At 45.8% G+C, this 27327-nt stretch overlaps 1 protein-coding gene across 4 annotated transcripts in view; it reads left to right on the top strand.

Annotated features, from left to right (window-relative positions):
• LOC146784476 (guanylate-binding protein 6-like) overlaps positions 1-27327 on the top strand; it is a 735489-nt gene that overhangs the window by 185057 nt on the left and 523105 nt on the right. For all 4 annotated transcript variants that reach the window (XM_085633276.1, XM_085633273.1, XM_085633275.1 and 1 more), the window contains exon 2: positions 10341-10604. In XM_085633276.1, coding sequence (XP_085489402.1) covers positions 10412-10604 — 193 coding nt within the window. In that variant the 5' untranslated portion in view covers positions 10341-10411. The remainder of the gene's footprint in view (positions 1-10340; positions 10605-27327) is intronic.

Here is a 27327-nt window from a genome sequence, read left to right as displayed (position 1 = left end):
CCACTCCCTGCCTCAGGTGATCGACTCCCGACTAGATGCCTGCACCAATCAAGGCAAGTCGTCACACGCCATCGTCCAGATTCACAACACGGATGGCAACACCACCATGCCAGTTCTCATCAAGTGCGTCAACCGACACAATCTTGAAGACACATGGAGCGGAGTCCTATGCTATTGTCTAACTAGCCAACAAGAAAACTCAGAGGCTACTTGTTAACCTGGTTTGCACGCACCTGAACTGTGGCAGGGAGAGCATGTCCTGACCAAGATCCATACACCCTTGAGGTTTGTGCGAGAGACTGGCTACTGGCTCCTCTGTGGCTTGCAGCTGCCCCCAGCCGGCACATACGCAGCCCCAATCGCAGCCTATCAGCAGTCCCGTGGCAAGCCCGAAGAAGGGCCTCCCCAGGCGGGAGAGCTGGAAGAGACATTGTCCCACCGACAGGTCACCGGACACAGCAAAACAGCCTCATAGAGACTTCCGACTATACAGAAATAACCCAGTGAACTTTCACCATGGACTCTAACCATGATCTTGACGCACCCAGTTAATGAGCTGTTGTTAATCACCACACGCCATCCTCAAGATCAGCAAAAGGAAGCCATCTGGGACCAAAGGGCATGATTCCACAGACATGTTACTAGAGTGCCGCGGACATCTTCAAGCAAGCATTCGTGTCCTGAATCACACAGGTTAAATGATGAAGGCTCGCCGAGATCGTCCTGCTACTGTTGGAGTCACCAGTCCTGGTCTGTTGCCTTCTGGATGCCTGACCCGAGAAACTGATGGACCCTGTGGTGTATATTTCATTGTTATTTCTCCCTACAGGTTGGACTAGGGAACTTTTGTTTTTATTAAAATTTGGGAGGAATGTTGTGCCCTGCGAGACACCTTCTAGTGTCTCGACAGGCACAGAGTTAGTAGCCACTCCCCTATGGGAGTGGGCACACACACACCCCACACCCATCCATCACCGGCGTCACGAGTGATGTGACCCGGCTAATAAAGGGGCCCGAGTGCACGTGCTCCGGGCCAGTTGGTTAACCAGGAACACTGTGTCTGCGTCAGTCTTGTAGCAGCATGTGGGCCTAGAGCCCACAACACCACACCCTGCCCAACGGCTCTGCACGGTGGAGCCCCATCAGGATCCGGCCGCTCTTCCAAGGACGCGTTGTGAGACTTAACCGCGGAGCGTAGAATATCTGCGCCTCCAAATGACACTGGGAGGAAACAGCTGTTTGAGGACTTTCGTCCATCTCATGGTGTGTAAAGAAGTCTGAGTGAGCAACCGAGCAAGAAGTAGCAGCATCCCGTGGGACCTGGTGTATCCGACCTTGAAAAATTGTTTCTATATGAAATCTCCGTTGTCAGCCAAGGCATTTCACGATCACCGCTCACGCAGTTGCCCACACTTCAGGCTTCACCGAGCAAGAACCCCGTGAGCTCGGAAACTTGTGAGATTCCGAACACCCAGCGGCTCGTAGGCTGTCCACTGCCCCCTTCCTGTCTATAGTGCTTGACAGAAGGGCCCGAACCCTTTCTGAGCCCTGCTCTCTAGGCGAATAACAAATGGACCTCTCCATGAAAAGACGTTTGCCCAGCATCACACACTTTGAGTCAACCGAGAAATGTGAGCATTTGAACGCAGTAGAGATGTTGCCATCCAGACCCCCCCCCCCCCCCCTCCCCTCGCGCGCGCGGCCACGCTGGTACAAAACTAGACAGTTTGGCCACCAGCCCCCCAACGGGTACCCATTCCGCCTGTGTAATTGGACTTTCCTTCTCTGTGTCACTCACCGCGTGGCTGCATGTAGTATATGGTCGGACTGATGTCCACATTCTGTGGCACAACCAGGAACATGTTCACTGCCAACTTTCAGAAAGTAACCTTAGTTAGCATAATTATGCTTAGGGGTCGAAAGAATGCTCTTAAAAAATACATTACTTCTTGCATTCCCTTTTCGACTGTTCCTTCTGTGTCAGCTGATAGCTCTAATGTACACACGTGGTATGAAAACCTTTGTTCTGTCGCACATCCAAATATCAATTTGTTTTTAGCCCAAAACACATCTGATGATGCAGTGTGCCTTTTGTGGCATTTCTGAGTCTTTGGCGTGCTTCGCATGTTTTTCTTTTTGTGAACGCACAGTTATTGTAGACACCAGGGTCTAGACTCTACACCAAGCAAGGTCTGTGGTGTTATTCCAGTTCAATATTAAGTGCCGTCTGCGATAATCTACTACTTCAGGGTGCTAGTGTGAGTTCAGCTGGGCTGCTGTGCAGAGCGGAGAATGAACACAGGGAGGTAATAAAGGCAAAAAACTGAAGTATTACAGAAAGCATCAGGAATAATAGGACAGGGTCCACCTGGGAAGGGGGGGTGATTGTGTCCTTAGTGTGTTTTGGAATTTCTTTATTTACCAAAACTGCTTCATCTAACTCTTCACTGATATCACCTATATTGCCATTCTCAGCATCACTGGGTTGGCTATTGGCAGATAATTAATGCAGCTGGCGTCACCCAAGCTCTCTAACATAACATTCTACCAACCCTCGCGTCTTGTGCTTTACAAATTCTGTCCATTCTATACTGAACATTAGTTGCAATATTTCAGTGGAAGTGTCCTCTGCCAGAGACAAGTGTCTCCTTTAGCACCCTTTACTCTGTGGATGATCACCTGTTTTAAGGTAGTCATGATATCTGTAAGGAAGGGGACAGATACCTGTCCAGGGTCACACGCGGACACGCTGTTGGAATCAGAATTTGGGTAGCCTCGATTGACAGTCTCCAGCTCAGCCACCAGACTGCATCACTTCCCAGAAACTTGTGGAGCAATTTAAATGAAGGTGGCATCAGCGCTTAGAATGGGCCGGTACTGTCCGGTACTGAGTCCCGGCACTTTTTTATTGTGAGAGAAAGAGAGTACCTGCACTTCTCAAGAAAAACGTAATACTTTTAATTGGAGAGTAACAGCACTTCTCAGAAACAAGCAGGTACTCTGTTAAATAGTACCTGCACTTCTATTTTTCCATGTTAAGCACTGGGTGGCATGCGAGTTGGATACCGTTGTCAGTATTGTATTTTATCAGTTTTGTATCGTCTCATTCCTCCTGACGAGGCATTGAAGTGTTTATTACTCTGTACGCGCCTCGTAATCCTAAAGTTGGCAACATGGTCACCAGAGGCTTCTCTTTCAGCTGGTTTTAGTTAGGCTGCTGCAAAATTCCTAGGGGCAGATTTACAACTTCTGGCGCATCCCTGCAAATCAGAAGGGATGAGCATGGAAAGATGCGTCACGCAAAACTTTCCGTGCGGCGCACCGTGGCGCACGGATAGGCAGATGCATGACGTATCTGCCGGCGTAAGGTTGGCGCAGTGCGGGAGTCGGGTCGCGGGACCGACGCAACTCCAGCAGTGTTCCAATCCGGCCTCTCTCCAACATTCTGCGTCACACCTTACGCCTGCTTCAAGCAGGCGCAAGGTTTTGACACAGCGGCGTCGGAAAAGTGACTGAGTTCACTGCGTCACTTTTCCGAGGCTTTCCTCCCACGGAACGTCCACACTGCGACGGAATGCCCACATGAAACCGGACGCAGGTTTCATGTGACACAGTGCTTTACAACGTGACACATCTGCCTAGAAGCGTCACGTTGTAAATAAGTCGCAATGTGGCGCATGGTTTACGCTGCCGCTGCGTCACAAAAGTGAAGCAATGGCGGCGTAAAAGTGTCGCAAGGGGCTTGTAAATCTGCCGCCTTGTGTATATACAGCAGTTTCTCTGACAATAAAATTGTCAAAATATCTCTGGTGATTAATCTTTCTTCTGGAATGAGCTTGAGTTTTGTCTAGTGGCAGTTTTGACTAATCTGTGGTAGCGCAAAAGGGTTAATATGGCTGCTGCAAAGCATGTGTACCACGCAGATCACAGCAGTGTATTGTATGTGCATAGCTTTGTGGGTTACTGCTTTTGTCACAGAGATCCTTTTGTTACTGTGCAGTTCATATTTCACAATAGTAATCTAGCACAGTCCATCACAGAGCTGCATGCAAACACACTTGTGCATGCAGTCATATATTCAAACACTTAGGGCAGGATTACCAAAGATGCAACTGGGTCATACTCTTATAGTATTACAGACTTAATCCCGAATTTCAAGAGTAAGCCAGGACTTAGGGCAGCATGGCTAAACACTTATAAGGCCCCCAATGGCGAGACCTATTGGCTATGCCAAAGCTTGTTTATATTTGCAGCACTGCTGAGAGCGGCACCCACTATAGGAACACCGCGCTCAGTTTCAAGTTTTATTTTTAATTAAACTTTCATGTTGAGCACGATGCCAGCTTCAGGGACACCACGCTCTGTCTTTTTTTTTATTTCACTTTAACACTTTTTTTATTTAACTATAACACTGAGCGCGGCGCCTGATTTCTGAATAACCACTGCCTTTTACGAACTTCTGCTTCAGTCGTGTTCATGTAAAGAGGTCCGGACGGACACATCTGGGACATTAGAAATTTGGAAAATGGCATAAAATCCCACGTGTGGATGAACATATAAATGTAACAAAAATGAAAAAAGATGATGGAATATAAGGAACATATTGATGAATATAAAGGAGTAAAGAATGCCAAAATGGCGTAATTGAGCTGTGCGATTGGTTTGGGGCGAGAGGACGCCCCTCCCTATGAAGTTGTGCCTGATTCAGGGACACCATGCTCTGTTTTTAGGTCTCGCCTGACCCAGCGCATGCGCTGGTCTGGCGAGACTTATTGAGAGGGCTCCAAAAAGTGCTACCAGGCCAGCCTAGAGCCACAGTGCATGTGCGCGGGCGCGCGCGCCGCGCTTTACCGCAATTACTTTCACTCGCGCGGCCGCTTTTATGTTTGATCGTGATCGCGATCACTTTCACTTTCGCTTTGCATAGCCAATAGGTCTCGCTTTTGGACCTTATAAGTATTTAGTTATGCAACTGTTGCATGTCTAAACACTTATAAGGGCCCAAAGGCGAGACCTATTGGCTATGCCAATGCTTGTTTTGTTTTGACTTGAACACTGAGCGCGGCGCCCATTTCAGGGACACCACGCTGTGTTTTTTTTACTTTAGCACTGAGCACGGCGCCCGCTTCAGGGACACCGCCCTCAGTCTCTCTTTTTTTTTTTAACTTATTTTGAGAGGTGCCATCTATTCTGTGTTATAAATATATCTAGAGGCTGTTGAATTGTCTCTAAATATGGAAAAATATTCAGAAATGTGTTTTTAGAAAGCTGTGGATAACGTGTAAAAATTACGGAAGTGAAAACGAAAATGTTTTTCACAGTTTATCAAGTTAATTCCAAGCTAATGTACAACATTAAACTGAGCTCGTTGTATTGAAGTATAATTATCCAGAATTTGTATGCAGCCTAAGTGATATATGTAGGTTGTGAGTCGCTCTCTCTCTCTTGCACACAGAATATTAGAGACTTTAGCAGAAAAGGTTCTGTGAATAGCGTGCAACTAGCAGTAAAGTGCTTCAAAGCCTCATCAAGAGTAGTAAGCACTATGTACATAAAATTACATATTGAGTCCACTCCACCATAATATGTTCTAACAGGCAGGACAAAGCGAAAATACACCATGCACCACAAAGCGGCTGAGGCAATATTCCTAGGACCAGGCACTCTCAAAAGAGAAAGCTCCAAGGAGCAACAACTAAAGGACTAATGTTCTTCCTTCTTTAAACACTAGAGGTTCCCACAACGGCAATGCACACACTAAAGTACAGCAAGACAAATACACAGGGCCCATGGACTGCTCCCTTCTGACACAACCTCCTATGGCAGCCCAAGACCCCTGACAACCTCACCTTGTGCACGCCTTTTTAGATATAGAACTAAAGCTCCCGACACACATTGAAGCAGACCTGGTCCCCATTGCTAGACTTGTCATTGACATTGAAAATGGAAAACTTGATGGAATTGGAGCTTTGCGAGTTAAAAGACATCTGGGTTAGGAAATCTATATTCAAAGCAGCGCAGCAGCTTGCAGAGGCCTTCTCGGGTGGTGAACTGGGTCTTAATATCGTTCATCTCCTACCCTCCTCCCTCTGCTGCCATCTTGAGAAGCAGCATTCCTCCTGTCCTATGCCCAGCGCTAACACAATGTGCATGCACAGCTCTCCTTTGCTTTAGTGGTCAAGTCTCTCAAGGCATGGAAATAGAAAGTGGACACAAGCCTAGAATTTTAATAAAGAAAGTAGAAGGACTACAACGGAAACAGAATGGATGTAAGCTGTCCATTGTGAACAACACAAAAGTTCTGGCTTCTTGGAATTTGGCAGGCTCATATCCACTACATAAAATATGAAAAGATAGCAATTTTCTCATTGAAATATGTAATGACATTAAGGAATATACAACACAGCAGCCTCTAACCTAAAAATAACACTAGCATATCTACCTTTGTACCTACTGAAACCCTACTATCAGCTTCTAACTGAAATTCACCACTCATTTTTCTAAAGCGCCGTAAATGCTTTGTTTTAATTTTTTTTGTACTTTAAACATTGACTGGACAAAACAAGATACGCAGGTTTACCTGAAGCACATTCTAGCATCTGCCAAAAGCACATAAATTAAAAATAAAGGAAAGCCTTGCTAGGGTGGTGAGTGGGTGTGGTATCTCCTGTTCTGTGGACGCGTTGCGAGGCGATAGTATATTGAAAATGCCGTCAGCTAAATGCAACACAACATTCGGAAAAGACGATCTGACACCAACTAAAACAAGCAGCTATGGGCACCTAAGCTGATTACGCAACCACCGAAACACGAGAAGGAAACCAAGAAAAAATAGTACCCCACACAACAGAAACAACCAAAGCGTAATGATACAGTACTTGGTTCCTGCTCCATGGGATTAAACAAAAAAGAAAAAGGAGGGACAAAAAGGCAGGGCTGACCACTAGCAAGCAAGAACTTTTAAAGGACACTGATACAAACAAATGAAAAGCTGAGTGATGGTTTTAAGCCCACAAGAGAAGTATATACTCAAGTATATACAAGAGGTCTCAAATGCTTGAACTAAAAAGGGCTCAGCACTAGATGGGGGACAGCAGTTGACAGGTTAGGAATCTTGTATTTAAAGCAGGAGTACCTTCTTTCTGCAGAGGGAGATAGCTGCGATATTATAGACAACGCAAAAAAAGTTATGGAGCGGTAAAAATGTGTTTTGGAAATACTGTATTACAACACTGATAAACAACAGAAGTATATTTAAAGCAACAAATGGGCAATTTGTAGGTTTCAGTAATTGACACGTTATGTTTAAATTATTATTGCAAATTGTTTACATTTAACCTCTTCAGTGCCCATGACGAGATAGTCTTGTCATGGAGCACGGTTGCGCTGTGCCCATGACGAGACTATCTCGTCATGGGCCCCACCCACTAATGCAACGCCCGGCACAGGAGGGGGAAAGGGCGTGGCACTGAAGGGGTTAACTGTAATGGTGTTGAAGTGAACATAAATACAAGCGCCAAGTGCAAGCAACACATAAGAACACTAATCAAGGAAGCACTAAGTAGTTGGCTCATGTTCTAAAGAAGAAGCAATTAAATGGAAACATACTGAAGCAATGCCGAAGCGGACTCCTGGTCATCAATAACAAGCAAGAAAATGAGAGTGACAATCTCAGCAATAAATGGTAAGTAATGGGCAGACTAAAAGCCCTTTTGAGTTTTTCTTTTAATAGAAGCAAGAGGTAGTCGCCAAAGACCTAAACCACTTGCTTTGATTAGCTGCTCATACATGGAATTAGGAAATAATTCTACTAACTTTGGACAGTTCCTTTCCGATTGTGCAGAGCTATGTATGGGGCTTATTTCTACACCAATGCCATTTTATCTTTAATACTGGAGGAATTTCTGAGATTGTGTAAAGTTTAACATATTTTACCACTTGGCAGCTTGCTGGTATCAGTAAAGTGGTGAAGTTCTCACAATGTACTTCGTGTAAATACAGTTTCAAAGCTCCACATGAGGCTACCTTCTGCAGTCAAGGATTTTTCTTTGCGTTTTAGGTCTTGGAAGCCAGTTAATCTAAGAAAGTGGTTTTACTTTTCATTTTGGTAATTCCAGAAGTGGTTTTATAATGGTACAAACATGACTACAAGCACCAAAATGCAAAGAGAGAACCCTTACTGGTGCAGTTAGTTACACATGAACCTGGTAACTTGGCTGGGGTATGTGTGGCGATGAGATCGTGTTCCACCCTGCTGAGAATGACCGTGGGTATCAAAGGATCGATAGAAAAGCATTGTAACTAAAATGTGCAAAGTATAGATCCACTCCCTCCAGATGCAGCTGGTACAGGTAAGAGTGGTAGGCGGGGCAGGGGGCAGGGGGTTAGTCGACAGATGACAGGATAGGAAAATAAATAAATTAATAAAACCACTTACCTTGCGCTCGCTACATCACCAAGACAAGCGCAAGGTAAGTGGTTTTATGTATTTATGTTATTCTCCCTATCCCGTCGTCTGTCGACTTCCCCCCTCCCGCCCCACCCACCGCCCAGCCGCTCTTACCTGTACCGGCCGCGCCTGGCCTCCCCCTAAGTTCAGCTAGGTCCCACCAGGTTCAACGAGAAAGCAAAAGACCAGAAAAACTTTGGTGCCCAATCCCTCTTGCAGTCAGAGGAAGAGATAGACCCCAATTACGAGTGCCACAAAGTGGTTGATGTTGTTTAGCACTCTTGATAAAAATTTGACTCCCTGGGTAAGACTTTATCTGTGTGATAAACTGTACCTATTCTGTGTTTTTGGGGAATAACACTTGGATTCTGGTTCCAAAGTCCACATATCACAATATACACCATACTCTTCCCTTCTTAAGTTCTGGCAGATTTGACCTGCCAACATTGAAGGAAGGTTGTAGTCTATTTTTTGCAACCTATAGTTACAGGGTGCAGTAATACTATGCAAAACTGGGTACTGGCTCAGAAGGTCAATGAACTCCGCCCACTCAAAATCAGTGTCATGGTACCTTACTGCAAACAACTGTGATCAGTAGAAACTGTAAAGACAGAGCCTTGTCTAGCAGACAAATTAAGAAACATGGTCTCCCTTGGCGAGCAAAAAAGAAGGCACTATCATTGGCCGGAAAAAGGGAAATTATGACACAAAGCCACACCTCTGATCCGAAAGAGAGGTGCATTGAACCACTCATTCTCAAGGGAAACCGTACCCATGACAGCGTACTTTGGTAGGTTTCAGTAGTAGGATACATACAGTGCAGCCTGTGGGTTTATTACTGGAAAATTCTTTAGCTCCTTTTTTAGGTCGAGCCTAGCGCAGAGCTCATGCGCTACTCTAGCAGAGTGCCTCTCGGAAACACTCCACACTTACTTAAAGCTCGTGCGTGTGGTTGTCACATTTTATTGGCCTTTGCTGTGGCTTTCAATAATGAAAGCACACAAATGGCCAAAGACGGGTGCATATCCCGCCTTTTCTGAATTCTTTGCATTCTTGGATCATGTTTCTAATTGACCCAGGCTTTCTTTTTTCTCAACTTTCCCCTATCTTACAAACTTGTGACCTCTGCTTCTTCTCTCCCCTCTATGTAATGGGCTCCTTTCTCTGCCCTCTTCTTTCCTTCGCATGCACCCCCTGTCTCCACGCCGTGAGACACCCTCTCTTCCTATTTCCTTTCAGCCTGTCATTTTTTATTTTTTAAAAACAGTCCTCTTCTTCTCTCCCCTCTACGTAATGGTCCCCTTTCTCTGCCCTTACAGTTATTAAATGCGGTGACCCCTTCACAAAAACAATTGCCTTGCTTTACATTCTAATATGGTAACCCCTTCATAAAGCCAATAGCCTTGCCCTGCGTGTTGTTATGATAATTTGTCATAATAAAATATAATTTCAGATTGTCACGAAACGTGATTCCATCTGCGTATTGCAAATATTTAGAAATTACACCATAGTATTTAATAGTGTGTGTATAATAAAGGTATATTTGCTTTTTGAATGCAAAAAAAAATAACTGAGTCCATTTTTTGACTGTTATTATTGCATAATAGTAGTAGCCAAAACAAACTCCCTTTAATAGGCCTTCAACTACACAACAGTAAAACAGTAAACTGCTACGGGTGGGTACTTGCATTTCATTTACAGAATACTTTGCAAATTATAACTTATGGACTCCTCATATACATGAAAAATACTTACACCTCCAAAAGGCGAGACATATTGGCTATGCCAATGCTTGTTTATATAGTTTCAAACTCTTAACCCACTGTATACACACTGTCGTTTGTTCAATCACAGTATTGCTGATTATAATAACCCTTCCTTTTCTTGACAGATCCCAAAACAGTGTCCTGCATCATCATCATCATTTACCTGGTCCATTTGTTACCTTCTCTGTAAGACATAATGGCTGCCCAGGTCAGTATGCCAGCTCCTGAGTGCCTCATCGAAAACACAGCAGAAGGAGAACTTGTAGTGAAACAAGAAGCCATAGAGATTTTAAAAAATATCACTCAGCCCGTGGTAGTGGTGGCCATCGTGGGGCTCTACCGTACTGGAAAGTCCTACCTGATGAATAGGTTGGCGGGAAAGAACAAAGGTGAATGTTCTCTTGTTCGACTCAACTTGTGTCAAGTACATTTACAATTGTTTACCAAATGTCATGGGATTTACACGTTTGGGCAGCTGTTATATGCCCAGCTATTTGATCATCCGGGGTGATTGGGAAATCTGAAGCTAGGAATTGGAACATGGGGTATTTGCGTCTCCAACATAGAGTTATATACAGCAAGTCGCTCTCATTCATCCATATGTAATGTTTTCTGTGTAAGAACATCTGCTCAGCTTTCTTTAGCGTGTTATATGAAAGTCTGGCTCTTTTTTGGATGCACATGATTATCATTCTGATAAAATTTCATGCTTTGCTCCTATCAAATAACCAATCAATGGTTGATTGTTTGAGTGATATTGTGATATTCTTGTTTTGTTCCGAGACATTATTTTGTGGAAGAATTTGGAGAATTTCCCTTTGATTACAAAATATTCATGGTGGGACCTTGGTATTTTATGGATTGGTTGACATGAATGTTCCTGACTAAGAACTCAGTTATTCAGCTAAAAATGCCTCATCTGTCATGTTTTTGTATTCCTATTCTTTCTAGCTGCAAATAGAAAGTAAAACTGATCAGCACCTAGAGGATGGTGATAGCTGCACTTGTTTATTCAGTAATGCCATGGCAGCATTTCTTAAGTCAATACCCACCCTATTTTTCAAACCACAACTATTGTGACCATTTTCCATTACCCCTGGCAGCACTTCCCCATTGAGGCCCTCATTATGAGAGGCCCTATACTCTGAGGTTGGGAAAATCCAGCCCATTACAAGTAGTAACCTGGTGGCCAACTATGAAATGAGGAATTACCGGGAAATCAGTAATACCCGGACCCAATTCCATCAGTAAATTCTCGTTTTTTTGGTCTGACTTTCAGCCAGATTTTTCTGCTGCTTTTTGTATATGAAATCACTCGGTGAAAATTAAGAGCTCTGTGGTGTTCCCTCAAACCTCATAATTCTGATGGGGCCCATAGCTGCTGTTTCCGGAAACTGCTGTTTGCATTAGGAGTGGGTAGGAGTGGCAGTTGTTATTTTGAACACTTTGAAACTGCAGAATTAATCTAAAATAAAAGGCTACTGTAATGGGCGCGAACATAAGCCTTTTAAAGAAAAAAAAACAATTCTATTGAATTTTTACAAAGTAGAACCATGGTTACAGTGCAGTATAGGGTAAACCATATTTATGAAAACGCAAGACAAGGTGCAGACATAGTAGTACAAGGCTAACATTGTGTACAATATACCCATCCTGCAGGGGGCGGAAAGCACACATATCAAAGTTACGAATCCTGCAATGTCCCAGCTGCCTCTGGTGTACCCCTCCCAGTCTCATTCGTTACAGGATTGAGCCCCGGTGGCGTGGGAGTGTCATCAGTGTCCCGTGTTTCCCGCAAGTACGAACGGGATGGTTGTCATATGTCCAGGGGTCTCGCAGTAGGTGGTTGTAACTGTGCATAGGTGTCACTGTTGGTGTTTCAATAGGTTATACTGCGCAGCCATGAGTGTACTGTTGGTGTGCGCTTACTGCCCCAATTATTGGACCCTTCACGTTTGGCAATAAGCAATGGCGACAAACCGTCGTTTGGATCTGGGGAGGTCGTGCTTATACCCGAGCAATGCCATTAATGGTGTGGGTGTGATCACCATTTCTGTCATTATGGAAATTTCCCTAAATATTTCTTTCCAGTAATTGCCTATTTTAGTGCATGTCCACGTAATGTGTGCAAAGTCCGCATCTGGGGTGCGACACTTGGGACATTAGTGTGAGCAAGAAGGTTTGATACGGTAGTGTACTTGGCGTCTTATATGCCCTCCAAAGAAATTTGAAGTGCAACAGTTTGTGACGGTGGTTAGGAGAGACCCAGCAAATTTGTGTACAACACCTACTCCATTTTATATCAGTGAAGGAATGACCAAGGTCACATTCCCAGGCCGCACACACCCCAGCATCTCGGGAAGGCAACAAGGGTACCGCAGGCTTATACATTCTGGCCATAAGGTGCTTTCCATCCACATCTTTGATAATACCGGTCAGGATTGGGAACTCAGGGGGTTCTAACGAATAGCTGTAAATGTTGGCTCTCAGGGTTCTCTGTAGTTTCTGCAAAACAGAGTGATCCATGATAGTAGCCTCTCGAAAGCGGGGGTCTTCCGTGCGTGAAAAGACATGCCCTCTAGGGAATAGGTCTCCGAATGTTGCCAAGTGGAATTTGCCAATCGTGCGCTTTACAAGAGTTTCCTGCAGAATGGGGATCCAGCCGTTGCCCGCTAGTGGTATTACAGGTGAGTACAGTATATGTGAGCCAGTTATCTTAAGTAATTTGTGCCATGCCCAGCGCGTCGTAGAGAGCGTTTGAATATCCCGTGCTTCGTCCGAGTAACCGACTGGTAGCAGGGTCTCAAGTGACGCCGGGAGAGCCAAATCGGGAAATAGGGAATCCTAATATGCGCATGGTACTAGTGCCGAGCAAAGCTCTCCGGTGCCACCAGATAATAGATTTGAAAATTTGGTACCCCAAACCCACCTCTCTCATATGGCAGCATTAGTGTGTCCCAGCTAATCCAAGGCTGTATACCACCCCACACCAAACGTATCCGCATTGTCCGAAGGTTGGAGAAAAAGCCATTATATAACGGAATTGGGATATTGTGGAAAAAGGAGGACCACCATTTTAACAATAGCTATTCTACCCGCCATTGACAGGGGCAGCGATAGCCAGCGTTCTATGTTGTGCCTCAGTTTTTCAATTACCGGACCATAGTTCAGCTGTAGGATACGATCCTTCTCTCTGTGTATGTGAATCCCAAGGTATTTAACGGAATCTTCACACCACGTCAGCGGATAATCCACCAGCTTGCCACAGGATACCTCTGCCAATTGGAACTCCTGCAACTTTTTCCAGTTAATGCACAAACCAGATAAGGTGCCATACATGGTAAGTTCGCGCAGAAGTGGCACCAGGTTATCATCTGGGTGTCGCATTTACAGTACGATATCATCTCCATATAACGTGAGTTGTAGGCATTCAGTGTTAAACCTTAGGCCCCAATGGCTGTGCCGCTCCTGCAAGTGGCGTACCAGCGGGTCTGGTGCCAGCACAAACAATAAAGGAGAAAGTGGGCATCCCTTCCGTGTTCCGCATGTAAGTTGTAACTCGGATGATAGCGTACCATTGAGTCATATGCGCGCCATAGACTGTGTATATAATATCTTAACAACTGCTAAAAACCGGTCCGGTACCCTGAGCCGGCACAATGTGGCATGCAGGAAAGGCCACTAGAGCGAGTCCAAAGCCTTTTCCGCATCGAGCAGCACAGCAGCTGCCGGAAACAGATGGTGATGTTCTGTGCAGTGTGGCAAATAACGTGCGGAAATTGAGTTCTGTTGATTTATGGGGAATAAACCCCGATTGTGCAGGCTGTCTGTAGGATCCACATCTCAGTGGGTCCTTAACTGGTTTCGGAAGTAGGATTATAACTAAGGCTCCCTGTTTTCCGTTTTTGCTGATTTTTACAGATACATACGGATGGAAAACCATTGATTTTCTTGTCTGTATTTATTTTTAAATGTGGATAAAAACAGAAATTGGGTGCTTTTGGAGTTATTCTAAATACACTTTGCCATGACTTCCAGGCCAATAACTGTGTGGATTGATAGGTAAGGTGGTTTAAAAAAAAAAAAGGAATTTCAGTAAAGAGGCTTAAAAGCAGTTAATATGCACAATGCTGATACTGAAATGTGCATATTTTCATATAAGGGCATTGATTTATCTTCCGCAGGTGTTCATATCACTGAAACCTGATAGGCATTCAATCATGACTGCATATTTGTTGTTTAAATAAATGTGGAAAAATACCAGTTTAATATTTTTTCTTTTTTAGACTCATAACAAATATGGATAAATATAGATTAAGTTGACAAAAAATAAATATGGATAAATACAGACGGAAATGTCCAAAAAATAAATACCATAAAACCAGGAGCCCTACTTATTATAACTGCCTCTCTCAGGGTGGGTGGGAGCACTTTGGCATCCACAGCTTCTTGATACACATCTATTAGATATGGCGCAAAGATAGCCTTGTATTTCTTATAGAAGCATCCAGTGAACTCATCAAGCCCCGGAGCCTTAGAGCCATCCAGCTCATCTATGGCTTCAATCACCTCATCCTCCGAGAAGGGTTCAGCCGGGAACTCCCGGTGTGCTTTTCCCATCCAGGTCATTGGGACCTCGTCTAGGTAGTCAGTGTAAGCCAGTGGTTGCCCAGTAGTTCTGGAGGTACACAACGTGGTGTAATATGTGAGCACCTCTCTTAAGATTCCAACATTGCCAGCACAAACAATAAAGGAGAAGTCCGGGTACAGAGAGATGATTGACCCTTGCCACGCTAACTTGCCCTTCTCTTGTGCCATTCTCAGTGCAGTGTCCCCATCTCGGAAATTGGACAGGCGAGCTATAATAGGCCTCGGCGGGCAGCCCGGATTTGGCCGCAGCCCAAGAATGCGGTGCGCGAGCTCTACTACAAATGTGGTGGTGAAGGATTCTGCACCGAAGAGGTCGGTAAGTATTGTTTCTATGAACCGGTCCAGCCATGTAGTGTTGGTGGATTCAGGTACTCCCATGACTCGTAGGTTATTTCGCTGCCCCCTTGCCTCCAAATCCTCATTCTTAATTGCGACTGTCTTAAGGAGTTTCTTCAATCTCTCCAGTTTTCTGGTGGTCTGTGCGGTGCCATCTTCTAAATCTGAGATTCTGCCCTGGGCCGTATTTAGGCGCCCCTCCTGGCTGTCGAGCCGGGATCCCATAGCCTTCTGTCGTTTGTCCAGGGTGTCAAAGCGGGTGTCCAGAGCCCTGAAACCTGCCCTTAGCTCTGTTAGTACGGTGTCAGACCCTGCTGCACCAGCCGTGTGTGTTCCACCCCCCTCTGCCATACATGCTTGTTGGGTTGTTGCACTGTGGAAAGCAAGGGTGCTTTGTTTGGGGTCTTAACGGCCCATGTCACAGGTATGTGGGCCCGTCTGACCAGCCGTGTGGGTCTTCCCCCATCTCACGCCTCTTCTGCCTGGTACAGCACGATTATGGCAATTATCAAGACCCACCACGGCCTAGCTGTGTGTTACTGTTTTTAGGTCTCGCCTGACCCAGCGCATGCGCTGCTCTGGCGAGACTTTTAGCGAGGGCTCAAAAAATGCTACCATGTCCAGTCTAGAGCTACAGTGCATGTGCCTGGGCACGCGCTTAGGAGCAGAGGCACCATATGGCAAACCTCATCGTGCTCATCAAGCGCCCGTGATCACTTTTGCGGCGTCCCTTTGATGTTCTCGTTCAAAGAACATCAAACATCAAAGAACATGTTGTTGTGTTAATGCTTTGCTGCGCCCGTTTGACTTACAATATGCTTTCACTTTCCACAAACTCGATGTTTGTGTTCCTTTATTTTGAGATGCTTTTAGTATTACTGTTTTGTGACTTAAAGAACATTAAGGAAATGTTACTGTGAAACTGGACAACGTTCACAGTGTTTATTTCTGATCGCAGCTGCTGCTTCATGTCGGTTGCACCATTCAGGGAGTCCTTTCGTTGGCGCTTTCATGAGGACAGGATGAGGAAGCTGGAAACTTTTGGCACATTCTCTTTAAAAGCACAGCATGTTGGCGACTGATTAATCGATTAGACCCATGTAGCGCTTTAGATCTCAAAGTGCTATGGTGGGTGCAGCAGTTACAACTCATGAAATATGGGGTGCAACTCACAAGGAGCGGGCAGGTTTGAGTGCACATTGGCTGCAATCGAACTCTTAAGAGGCTGTGTATATCCATTATCAGCACTCAGTCTTCGCTAAGTGATCTTGTTTGTTTTGTTGTTGTGTTAATGCTTTGCTGCGCCTGTTTGACTTACAACGTGCTTTCTCTTTCCACAAACTCGATGTTTGTATTCCTTCATTTTGAGATGCTTTTAGTATTACTGTCACACACACAACCACAACCACACGCACAACCACACGCACAACCACACACACAACCACACACACACAAAACCACACACACACAACCAACCACACATCCACACACCCACAACCACAACCACACACAACCACACAACCAACCAACCACACACAACCACACACCCAACCACACACAACCACACACACATCCACAACCCACCACACACACACAACACCACACAACCACACACACACCCACACACAACCACACACCCACACACAACCACACACCCACACACAACCAACCACACACAAAGAACCACACATACAGCCACATATACAACCACACACACACCCACACAACACCACACACAACCACACATCCACACACACAACCACACATCCACACACAACCACACACACACAACACCACACACACACACACACAACCACCCACAACTACACACAACCACACATACAACTCCACACACAACCAACCACACACACAACCAACCACACAAACACACACAACCACGTAACCACACCCAACCACACACACCCAACCACACACACCCAACCAACCACACACACCCAACCACACACACAACCAACCACACACACACCCAACCACACAAAGCCACACACAACCACACCCAACCACACATCCACAACCGCACACACAACCACACACACAACAACACACCCAACCACAACCACACACAACCAACCACACCCAACCACACATCCACAACCGCACACACACAACCACACACACCCAACCACAACCACACACCCAACCACACACACAAAACCACACACACAAAACCACACCCACACATACACAACCACACACAACCACAAGCACACCCACACACAACCACACACACCCACCACACCCACACACAACCACACACACAACCACACATACCCACACACACAACCACACACAACCATACCCACACACAACCACACCCACACACAACCACACCCACAACCACACACACACCCAACCACACACACACACCCAACCACACACACACACCCACACACACACACACACACCCAACCACACACACACACCCAACCACACACACACACCCAACCACACACACACACACACACAACCAACCACCCACACAGAAGCACAACCACACACACACAACACCACACCAAGCATTGGGATAGCCAATAGGTCTCGCCTTTGGGACCTTATAAGTGTTTAGCCATGCAACAGTTGACGTGGTTGCACCAAGGAGATTGTGCTGCATAACTAAATACTTAGAAGGTTCCAAAAGCGAGACCTATTGGCTATGCCAATGCTTGTTTCTGCTGCTGCCAGGGGGTTTATACACCCACATATGGGATACGGCATGTGCTGTTAGGTGGGGAGGGAGGGATCCCCCACCCGACCGCCAATTAGGGTGTTCCTGCAAAGGGGGGGGGGGCGGGGGGCAATGGACAGGTCTCGCAGCACCCGGCCGGTCCCCAGGCTCGCCTGCGGCCCCTACTACCGCGGGGCCTCCGGGAAATGTTTGCACGGGGTCAAAGGCCGGTGTGTTGTGGCCGCCCCCCACCGCTTTACCTTACCACGCCTTTGCTGCTCCCGGCCTCAGCATTCAGGGAAGGATCTGCCCGTACTCGAGTTCCCAGCTTCTTTCATGGCCGCAGACCGCATCTCGTGAAGGCATTTACATCGGTTCCGAACTGTACTGCGACCCGACCTGGCACTCTGCTGCCCACCGGACACGTCGCTGCCCCCTCCTACAGCATCTTGTGGGCAATTGGCGCCTGGATCATTCCCCGGGCAATGGGCATACAATACAACTTGGGATAACGGCGGAGCTTCAAGCCAGCGCGGCCACGCCCCCAGAGAACATAAGCCTTAGAGGAAACGGTCTCAAATCTTCACTACTTGTAAAAACATTGAAGTTGATATAAATAAGATTATTCGTTCTAGAGATGGCACAGATTTCATTTTAATCTTTCTTCCGAGCACAATCCAACTGCTGCTCTATCCCAATGCAATAATTCTAGACCACGCTATGTTTTGAAAGTCCTACCTACACTGTGTGTCATTCTTGAACCTCAGTGGGATTGCAGCCTGTTTCTTTGCTAAGAAACCCAACATGTTTCAGTTTTAAATGGCAGATCCTAACTCCTTTACAGCCTGCAAAGGTTTAATTGTGTGCACAGACCTATTGCAGGGTGCCCCTGTATGCTCCATGGTTAAAACTAGTAGTGAAACTTTCTGCCAGATTGTTAATAATACACTTAACAGTACAACTGCAAAGCAGAAAAAAATGTAACCTGTGTCCATTATGTGTGATTTACTCTGAGAGTCAGTCCTGCCCTATTTCATTTTCTCTGTAGCAGGCAGAGGCATCTGTTTAAATGTGCAAAGAAATAGGGACTTTTACTAACATGTACATATGAAATGTGAAGAGTAGTTTCATGTTAGGATTTTTCGTTGATTGGTTGGTTAGCTTGCAAACCATATGTTTACAAAGTGGTGCCCTTTAAAAAATGACTATAACGTACTCCTTTTGATGTTTCCCTTAAGCCAGACAGCATTTTATGTATGAAGCGGCCTGGTTTTCTTTCCACGAGCAGAGCATCCCTCTATTTTGAGGTTTCACTGAAGAACTTTGTAGTTTCTTTAAGGGAGAATTACTGGGAACTTTTGTGTAGGGTTGAGTATATTATTGGAAGATAGTCCTCTCTGCCACAAGACAAAAACTGATTAGTACCTCTGGAAATTAAGCTTTGGTGATATCCTATTTCAATTTCCAAATGTTTTTATGTAAATCCTGATAAGCGTCTGATATTTGAATCTCTAATGTAAAGTAGATTTTTATCACCAACATTTGTTCCTCAGTGAAGAGTCTAAGGTATCATTTGTCATCTCTGTTTTGGGTAGCGATTAATATGAATGGGCCTCACCAGTCTTACAGAGAACTGCAATTGTTGTGTACCCAGGGATTCACTGCTAAATCTGAAGGGTCAAAATAAATTTCTGTCTGGCAAGGTACTATACTTGTCTTGAGTATTTGGTCTTTTCAGAAGTTTGGTGGGAGAAGTGTGCTTGTCGGAAGAAGTTGAACTCTCAGCATTACATAGTGGGTTGAGAGAAGTAAAAGATTCCTACAGTTATTACTAGGAGGCTGTAAGTGCATTACACCAAATTAGTGCTAGAATGATAGATAGATGTTCTGGATGAAGGAAGGAGGGCCACCCATACTGATCAAACAAAGAGAAAGACAGATAAAGGACAAATACCATAGAGAACCTCTGAAACTGGGAAGCCTTAAAAACAAGCATTTGCAATGCAATAGGTCTCGCAGTTACGCAAGTTTGAGCTATTGGCATTGTAAAGGGCTAATGCTTTTATTTTGGTTTTGGATTTTAAAACAAAAAGAAAAGACATTGTCATTTACAATGGAAAGAGCTTTAACTCACGTAAATGCGAGACCTTATGCATTGCAAATGCTTGTTCCTGAGACAGCTTGGCGCGCACTGTCTACAGTGGAACAAACCCCATGAACCTCATTGGATCAAGTCGTTGTCAGTTCTACGGCATGTGCTAAACTGCTATCCCAACAACTGCTCAGATTGGATAAGGCTAGTTTCAACTAAACAACTATTACAATCTATTATATTGGGTACAGTGTCCATGCAGACAGACACAGCAGCGATCCATATAAACGCAAATTGAGGGTGAGACTGCTGGAATTTTGTTGGTCGCTAGTTTGGAGAAGGTGGAGGGCTGGGGGAGGGGGGCATTTAAAGCCCCATTTCTTAGACTCGCCCTTTGAGCTTAGCTTGGTACCAGCTGGGCCTGTGTTGCTCTTGTAGCCCGGGCCGTGTGCTCAAATGCAGTCCCCCCCCCCCCGCTAGTGTGGATAAAGACATTGATCGTGCAATCTAACAGTGCGATCAATGTACACACCCATGCGAGCCCCTCCCTGATGCCCTTACCCACCCTATTCCCCCGGGGGTCGGGAGATTAGCAATCAGTAACTCCTGCGGTTCCGTTTGCCGAGCTTGATAAGCAGAGCAGAGGTTAATTGTTTATATGCATTTATATTTAAATGCTACTTATTTCTGATTTAAAAACAACCACAGTAAAAATAAAAAGAAAATGTAAATAAATGCACAACAGAATTCGATCCCGTTTAACAATACACGCAAGGAAACACATATTAATATTAACGTGTTCTTCAATTGCGATAACTCCTGCTATGGTTAAAGATACAGAAATCATTATGGTGGACCACAATTGTTGTTTAAAAAGTTTTTTTTGATTTTTTTTAAACGCACAACATTCAAATGTTCTGCTGAAAACCGAGTTAATCAACGTCAACATAGTATTTGAGGAAACATTGTGAATTGATCAATCTCTGATGAAATCTGACTGCTACCTGCAGCCACAGGCTCAAACTGCAACTCCGCATTTCATCCTGCCGACGTCTATCCATTGAGGTTTGGGAAACTAACTTATTAGCTCAGAGGTACCTGGGCTGCTATGTCAGTCAGTCAGGTGGTGGAGGTGGAGCCCAGCGCATCAATTGCGTTATTAAACCAGTCCTGCTATAGTTGATGGCGGACATTTTAAGCAGTCGGTGTGTATCTGGCAAAGCTTTTCAAACCATTATATTGGTTTGTGAATTCCGGAGATTTGAAACGGGAAGCTGCTATTTTTTTAATATTTTATAGTTGGATGCGAGCCCGAATTTAAGAACCATTTCCCACATAACGGACAAATCTCCCCTTTGCAGATGGTGCACACTGGACGTGTAGCCTGACGTTATATTATGTCAGATAACCAACTCTGAGTAAGAGCCAGGAAGTAACCAGTGGCTCAAGTCACAGATCGGTGAGACGGAGGCAGCAGCACCTCTGCTCGCGCCCCTCGCTGCTCCTCTGGTCGCTCCAACTGCAGAGGCTTTCCCAACCTCAGGGCAGGGGCCGTGACTTGCAGGACTGCGGCGGGATGGGTGTAGCCAGGCCAGGCAGAGTGCAACGTTGGGAATCCACGACTGGGCTGCTAGCTGCCAATGCTGCTGGGGTGGATGCTGGGGTTCCCCTGCCGGAGAGTTTCAAAGGTATTTCTAACAATGGATCACTCCGTGCCTCTCCCCAACTGGCAACCACGGTACAAACACAGTATAAGTGAAAACATTGGTATTGGTTTATTCATGTTTCCCTCCTTCAAAATCTAGAAGAAGCGGCCGTCGAAGCTCATGTCCCGCGAGTGCTGTGTGGGCGCAGCCCGTTCTTAAAGTGAAAGCGGTGGTGGAATGCCCTCCCTTTGGAAGTAAGATCCAGTCCCTCTCTGCAAACTTTTAGATCCGCGCTTAAGACTCACCTTTTTACACGTGCATTCCCGTAGTGGTGCTTTGTATATTCTGTTTATTGTTTATTGATTTTGATAGGCGCCTTGATACCTTCGGGTTTAGTCTGCGCGTTATAAGTTGCATAATAAATAAATAAATAAATAAGCGTTAGCCATTGCGGGAAGGCAGCAGCTTGTGGGGCCATGTGTTTCTAATTCGCGTGGAGGCGCACACTGCCCCCACCTCTCAAAGACAACAAGGAAAGCTATAAAAACGAGCTTAAAAGAAAAAATGCACGCACAATATGTAGCATTCATAATAGCCGAGATAACAAATGGAACAGAGATGGAGCGCAGTACAAAGCATTGGCCGCACGCGCGCCTCACGCATAAAGTTGAAAAAAAAAAGAAAAACAAGACAAGCCCGGCGGAGCGTGGCGCGTGCGCGCTTGGGGGCGAGGGAGCGGACCCTTTGAAGTGCTCTCAAAAGGCGGATTGCATGGTGGCACGATGCGCGTGATTGTGCGCGTGCTAGCCATGCAATCCGCTTTTTGGGAGCACTTTTCAAACCCGCTTTCTATAGTCTCGCTTTGCCATCGCTTACGCGATAGCAAGGTCGAGACCTAAAAACCTTTGAATGCGCTTGAGAAGATACATCATGGGAACATCTTTGTCTAAAACGTGGTGAAAATCAACATTTGGGCCCGATTTAGAGATGGATAGTCTGAATTATAGGGTAAGTGGACATTGGAGGACCTTCTGTTGGTTTTGAATCCTCCGGGGTATTACCTTCACCATAGGGACAGTATGACAGGGGTTTTTCTGTTAGAAGATTCTACAGTGGTGGACAGTCCTCTTAAGAAGGATTGACCACTCCAAAATCAGAAGATTTTCTGCTACCACCAGCCTCTGAATCAGCCCCTCTGTTAAGGAATGTACCTAGGTGCTAGTGGGAAATGGAGGGATCAATGAAAGGGAGTAGGCACTGAGCCAATAAATGATTGTAGTCTTGTGAAGCACTGTGCAGATACATGTCCCCCTGTCATAGACCATAGAGCAAAGGGAAATCAAAGAAGATATTAGAATCGGCATAATGTGGAGCTTCAGGACATTTTTTATTCATGTCCAATTGATGAAGACACAAAAGATTCCGTTAGAGTAAAGGTCTAGGTATAGTTTGTGAAGGCTGTGAATGTTACTCACTTAGCATCTGGGCAGTTATACATCCTTATGGGCAATTGATGATGTGCACACTCACCCTTAAGGAGAAAATACATTTGATTTAACAAATGCTCTTTCTTTTGAAGCAATTGTTTGCCTCTTCTGGCTAAAGATGAAAGATCCACTTTCTTTGCCGAAGAAATTAAGCAGTTCATTTTAATTGACAGCTGTGTCACCAGGGCCCTATTTAGAGTTTAGCATATATGAAGTATATCTGTTGGCACTTGTAATAAGGAGGATGGGGCATCTGTCATATTTGGGACAGAGCAACCCTCCACCAGACTCTTAATCAGGTCATAAAATGATGTACATTATGGTGAATAGTTATGTTGTTCATTAATCTGCAGGAAGCTAATATCTTGCATGGATTAGACACATATGCCTCCAACTGGGTTTGTGACGCAAATGAAGGGGGTACGCCCTACATAGGTGGCCAGGTGGGGCGTACTTGAAATATTTGAAACAAAAGAGCCTGGCTGCCGTTTTTGTAAAGTGACTTTATTATTTTCAGCAGACTAAGGACCAATATTTATATTCCTTGGTCCTTGGCTAATCATTTCGCCATGATTTACCGTTTATGAGAATCTTTTTTAAACGTCATCATGTCTAAGAATCGAGAATACACAATTCATTCCCAAGTAATGAAAAATACAAAACATTAATTGAAAATTATAAACACAAGACAGTACATGAATTATATGTCTATACAGTACTACACAAAACATCACCTATGAGTTCTATATCTATACAATCAAACCTTGTATAGAATTACACCAGTATGCGATGTATTCATGACATGAATTGACGAGCACTCTCATCAAACCCTATCACGGTTTTCTTTTTGAGAGATGCTCTCCATGGGGACAAGGGGTAAATCAATGTTCGAATTCCCTCTACAGGATCTGTACCAATTTAATTAGTTTCCCTCATGGATTAAAACAAGGTGCCGACACGTTTTCTAATCCCTGCTATGCTCAAGGGATTTTGTTCAGGGCAGTAACATGGTGTAATCTGTAATTAATAAAAAAGAATAAAATAGAATATTCAGTTTCTTATGCCCCTTCCCTTTAGCTAAGTGGTGGAGATCTTAATTGTTTATATTGTACCTGAATTATTTTCGTGGTCGATCTTCCTGACTGCGTGTTGAATTACATTTCACTAGTTCCATGCAGGATCTAGAGGCGATCTAAGGAAGTGAACATGCAGTGTTTTACAATTCAAAAATGTGTACAATATTTATAACTTATCGGTCAAATAGACTCTCTATTTTGCTTACTTTTATAATGTTTTAAGGTTCAGCGTGCCTCTCGGGGTCTCCGAGTTCATTTTAAAGGAGAAATGCCGGTTCGTTGATTGTGCGTTAATTTAAATCCATTCTGTGGAGTTTAAAAGGAGGAAGAAGAAGAAAAATTATATCACAGCGTCTCTATCTTTTTCTTAACGCATTCTGTATTTTTAGTTCAATACGGAGAGACTTACTTAACGTTGTCACATTGTGTCCTAAACTCGGAGGCTGTTCTCTACGATTTCAATCTTGCTCGACGTTCGAATCTAAAGCGGGAGAAATGGACTCTCGTTTGTACTGCCAGTTGTCTTTGGCTGCGAATGTTCAAATGATTTCGATTTGCACTTATTTAGGAAGTCTGAATGTTTTGGGTGTCTTCTGTAGCACGCTCTCATTGCTTCTCGCTGAACGCTTGTTTTTGCAAGGATACCATCGCGCAATAACCACTCCACACCAACAGGCTAGCGTAAAAGGCCATTTATTAGGACAGGGTTGACACCAAAAATAACAACATCAACAACTCCAAACAACCCCCCCCACATCCTGTCATCCATTCCTCCATTCACTCTCACACTCCAACTACTCACACCCACATCACCCATCACTTATCCCATTCGCTTCGTCACTTCTCTTTCCAACCTTTTCCAGCATCACCAGCCATCGCACTCCTGCATGACGTACCCCCACCTTGCACCTGTATCCCCCTCCCCGGAAGGGTGAGTATGCCCGTCATGGACTCCCCCCTCCCAAACACCGCCACACACTACCTCAACCCGTCCTAAACTGGCACGCAGTAACAATATCCCCCTTACCCACTCCTGAACAAGTAGGGTGGGCGGGTGGTCACATTTACTAAAACCCTATCCTGATGACGCTGGGAGGCAGGAAGAGGAAGAGCTTCCTCCCCTGCTCCCTTATATGCCTACCTAGCTCATACCCCCTCCCACTAACTAACCCCACCCTGTCCCGTGGTCTCGCGCGAATACCCCGGGGGAAGACTGGTCTGCCGACCTTGCTTCCCCCGGGGCCCGCATCGCGCAATAACCACTCCACACCAACTGGCTAGCGTAAAAGGCCATTTATTAGGACAGGGTTGACACCAAATATAACAACAACATCAACAACTCCAAACAATCCCCCCCACATCCTGTCATCCATTCCTCCATTCACTCTCACACTCCAACTACTCACACCCAGATCACCCATCGACCTCTTCACTTATCCCATTCGCTTCGTCACTTCTCTTTCCAACCTCTTCCAGCATCCCCAGCCATCGCACTCCTGCATGATGTACCCCCACCTTGCACTTGTATCCCCCTCCCCGGAAGGGTGAGTATGCCCGTCATGGACTCCCCCCCTCCCAAATACCGCCAACCAGGAAACCCCCGTAGGGCGGTTACCTGCCCCACCCATCTCAAGTGCACCTTTCGCCCTAAATGCGCCTGCACCAGATCGACTCATTCCACAGTCCACTAATAACATCCCGCATTTCCATCATGTAATATGCGTTACCCATGTGCGAAAGGTGCACTCCATCATCTCGAAAAAGAAGGGGCTCCTCGAGCCGTATCCCCCTGTGAGAAATCACTTTGACCCCAGCATTACCACAGAAAACTCTCATAGCCTTATTCAGCTTACGGCGAGCCCTCTCAACCGCTGCAGGCTTCAATGCTCCCCCCAACCTTCCCTCTTTCCCGCCCCCAACCTTTCAACATTTTGCTCAGCAACTCGCTTCTTGCTGGGTCAAAACCCAAATACAGCAAGCTATAAAAAGAAATTCCAGCCAACTTCCCCGCAATCGTGACCTGTGACAGCCCCCTATCCATGCACTGCAACACAAACTGCACGACTCCCCGTTCGCAGCCAGTCTGCGACAGACGCCCAGACACACTTCTCCCGCCCATAAAAGCTCCGAACTCAGACCATGCCAGCCGGTAGGAGCGTCGAGTGGAATCCGCAACCGACTTCTCCACCAAATTCACCACTCTCACTCCCCCCAGGCCCAGATACCCTCCGGCACCTTGGTCTTGCAAGCTTCTGCTCCCGGCGCCAGCCTCCTGAAACGCTGCCACTGCGAACGAGACAACGCATCCGCAATGTCATTGCTTGCCCCTGGAATATGGCGCGCGCGGAAAAGCACATTAAATCGCAGACATAGCAGCATGAAACTGCGCTGCAGGCGCAGCACTCGCAGGTCCCTTGCCTTTTGCTTATTCACCAGGTCCACCACTGTCTTGTTATCCACATGAAACAGCACCGGCCTATTCTGAAATTCCCTGCCCCACAGCTCCAGTGCGACCAGCAAAGGAAAAACTCCAGGAACGCAATACTCCTGCCTTGCTGCAGCCAATGTTCCGGCCACGGCTCGGCACACCACCGGCCGTCCCAGAAAATGCCAAAACCTGCCGCCCCAGCAGCGTCAGCAAACAACTGCACCTGCCACACCATCTTGTCATACGGGAAGTCCAAGGACACACCATTGAAATCCGTCAAGAAACAATGCCAGATCCGTAAATCTGCCCTCACCCCCAGGGAGATGCGCACCCGGTGATGAGGCAGCACCGCCCCAGACATGGCCAAGCCCAGGCGCCGGCAGAAAGTCCTACCCGCCCTCACCACGCGACACACAAAATTCAACAACCCCAACAGCCGCTGCACCTCACGCAACGTAATCCTCCGCTCCCCCATCACGTGCAGCAAAAATTCCTGAATCTCCCCCACCTTCTGTTCCGGCAACCGCGCCGACCAAGCCACGGAGTCCAGTTCAATGCCAAGGAAAGTCAGACAACAGCTGGGCCCAGCCGTCTTTTTTGGTGCCAAAGGCACCCCAAATTCCAGGGCCAGTCGCTAAAACTGCCCCAATGCCTCCGCACATTCGCCCGTCTGCAGTTTCCCAATGAAGAGAAAGTCGTCCAGATAGTGCG

Source organism: Triturus cristatus, chromosome 11 (assembly GCF_964204655.1).
Source record: "Triturus cristatus chromosome 11, aTriCri1.1, whole genome shotgun sequence".
NCBI lineage: Eukaryota > Metazoa > Chordata > Amphibia > Caudata > Salamandridae > Triturus > Triturus cristatus.
Note: the sequence above shows the minus strand (reverse complement) of the source record. Positions and strands in the feature narration are given on the sequence as shown.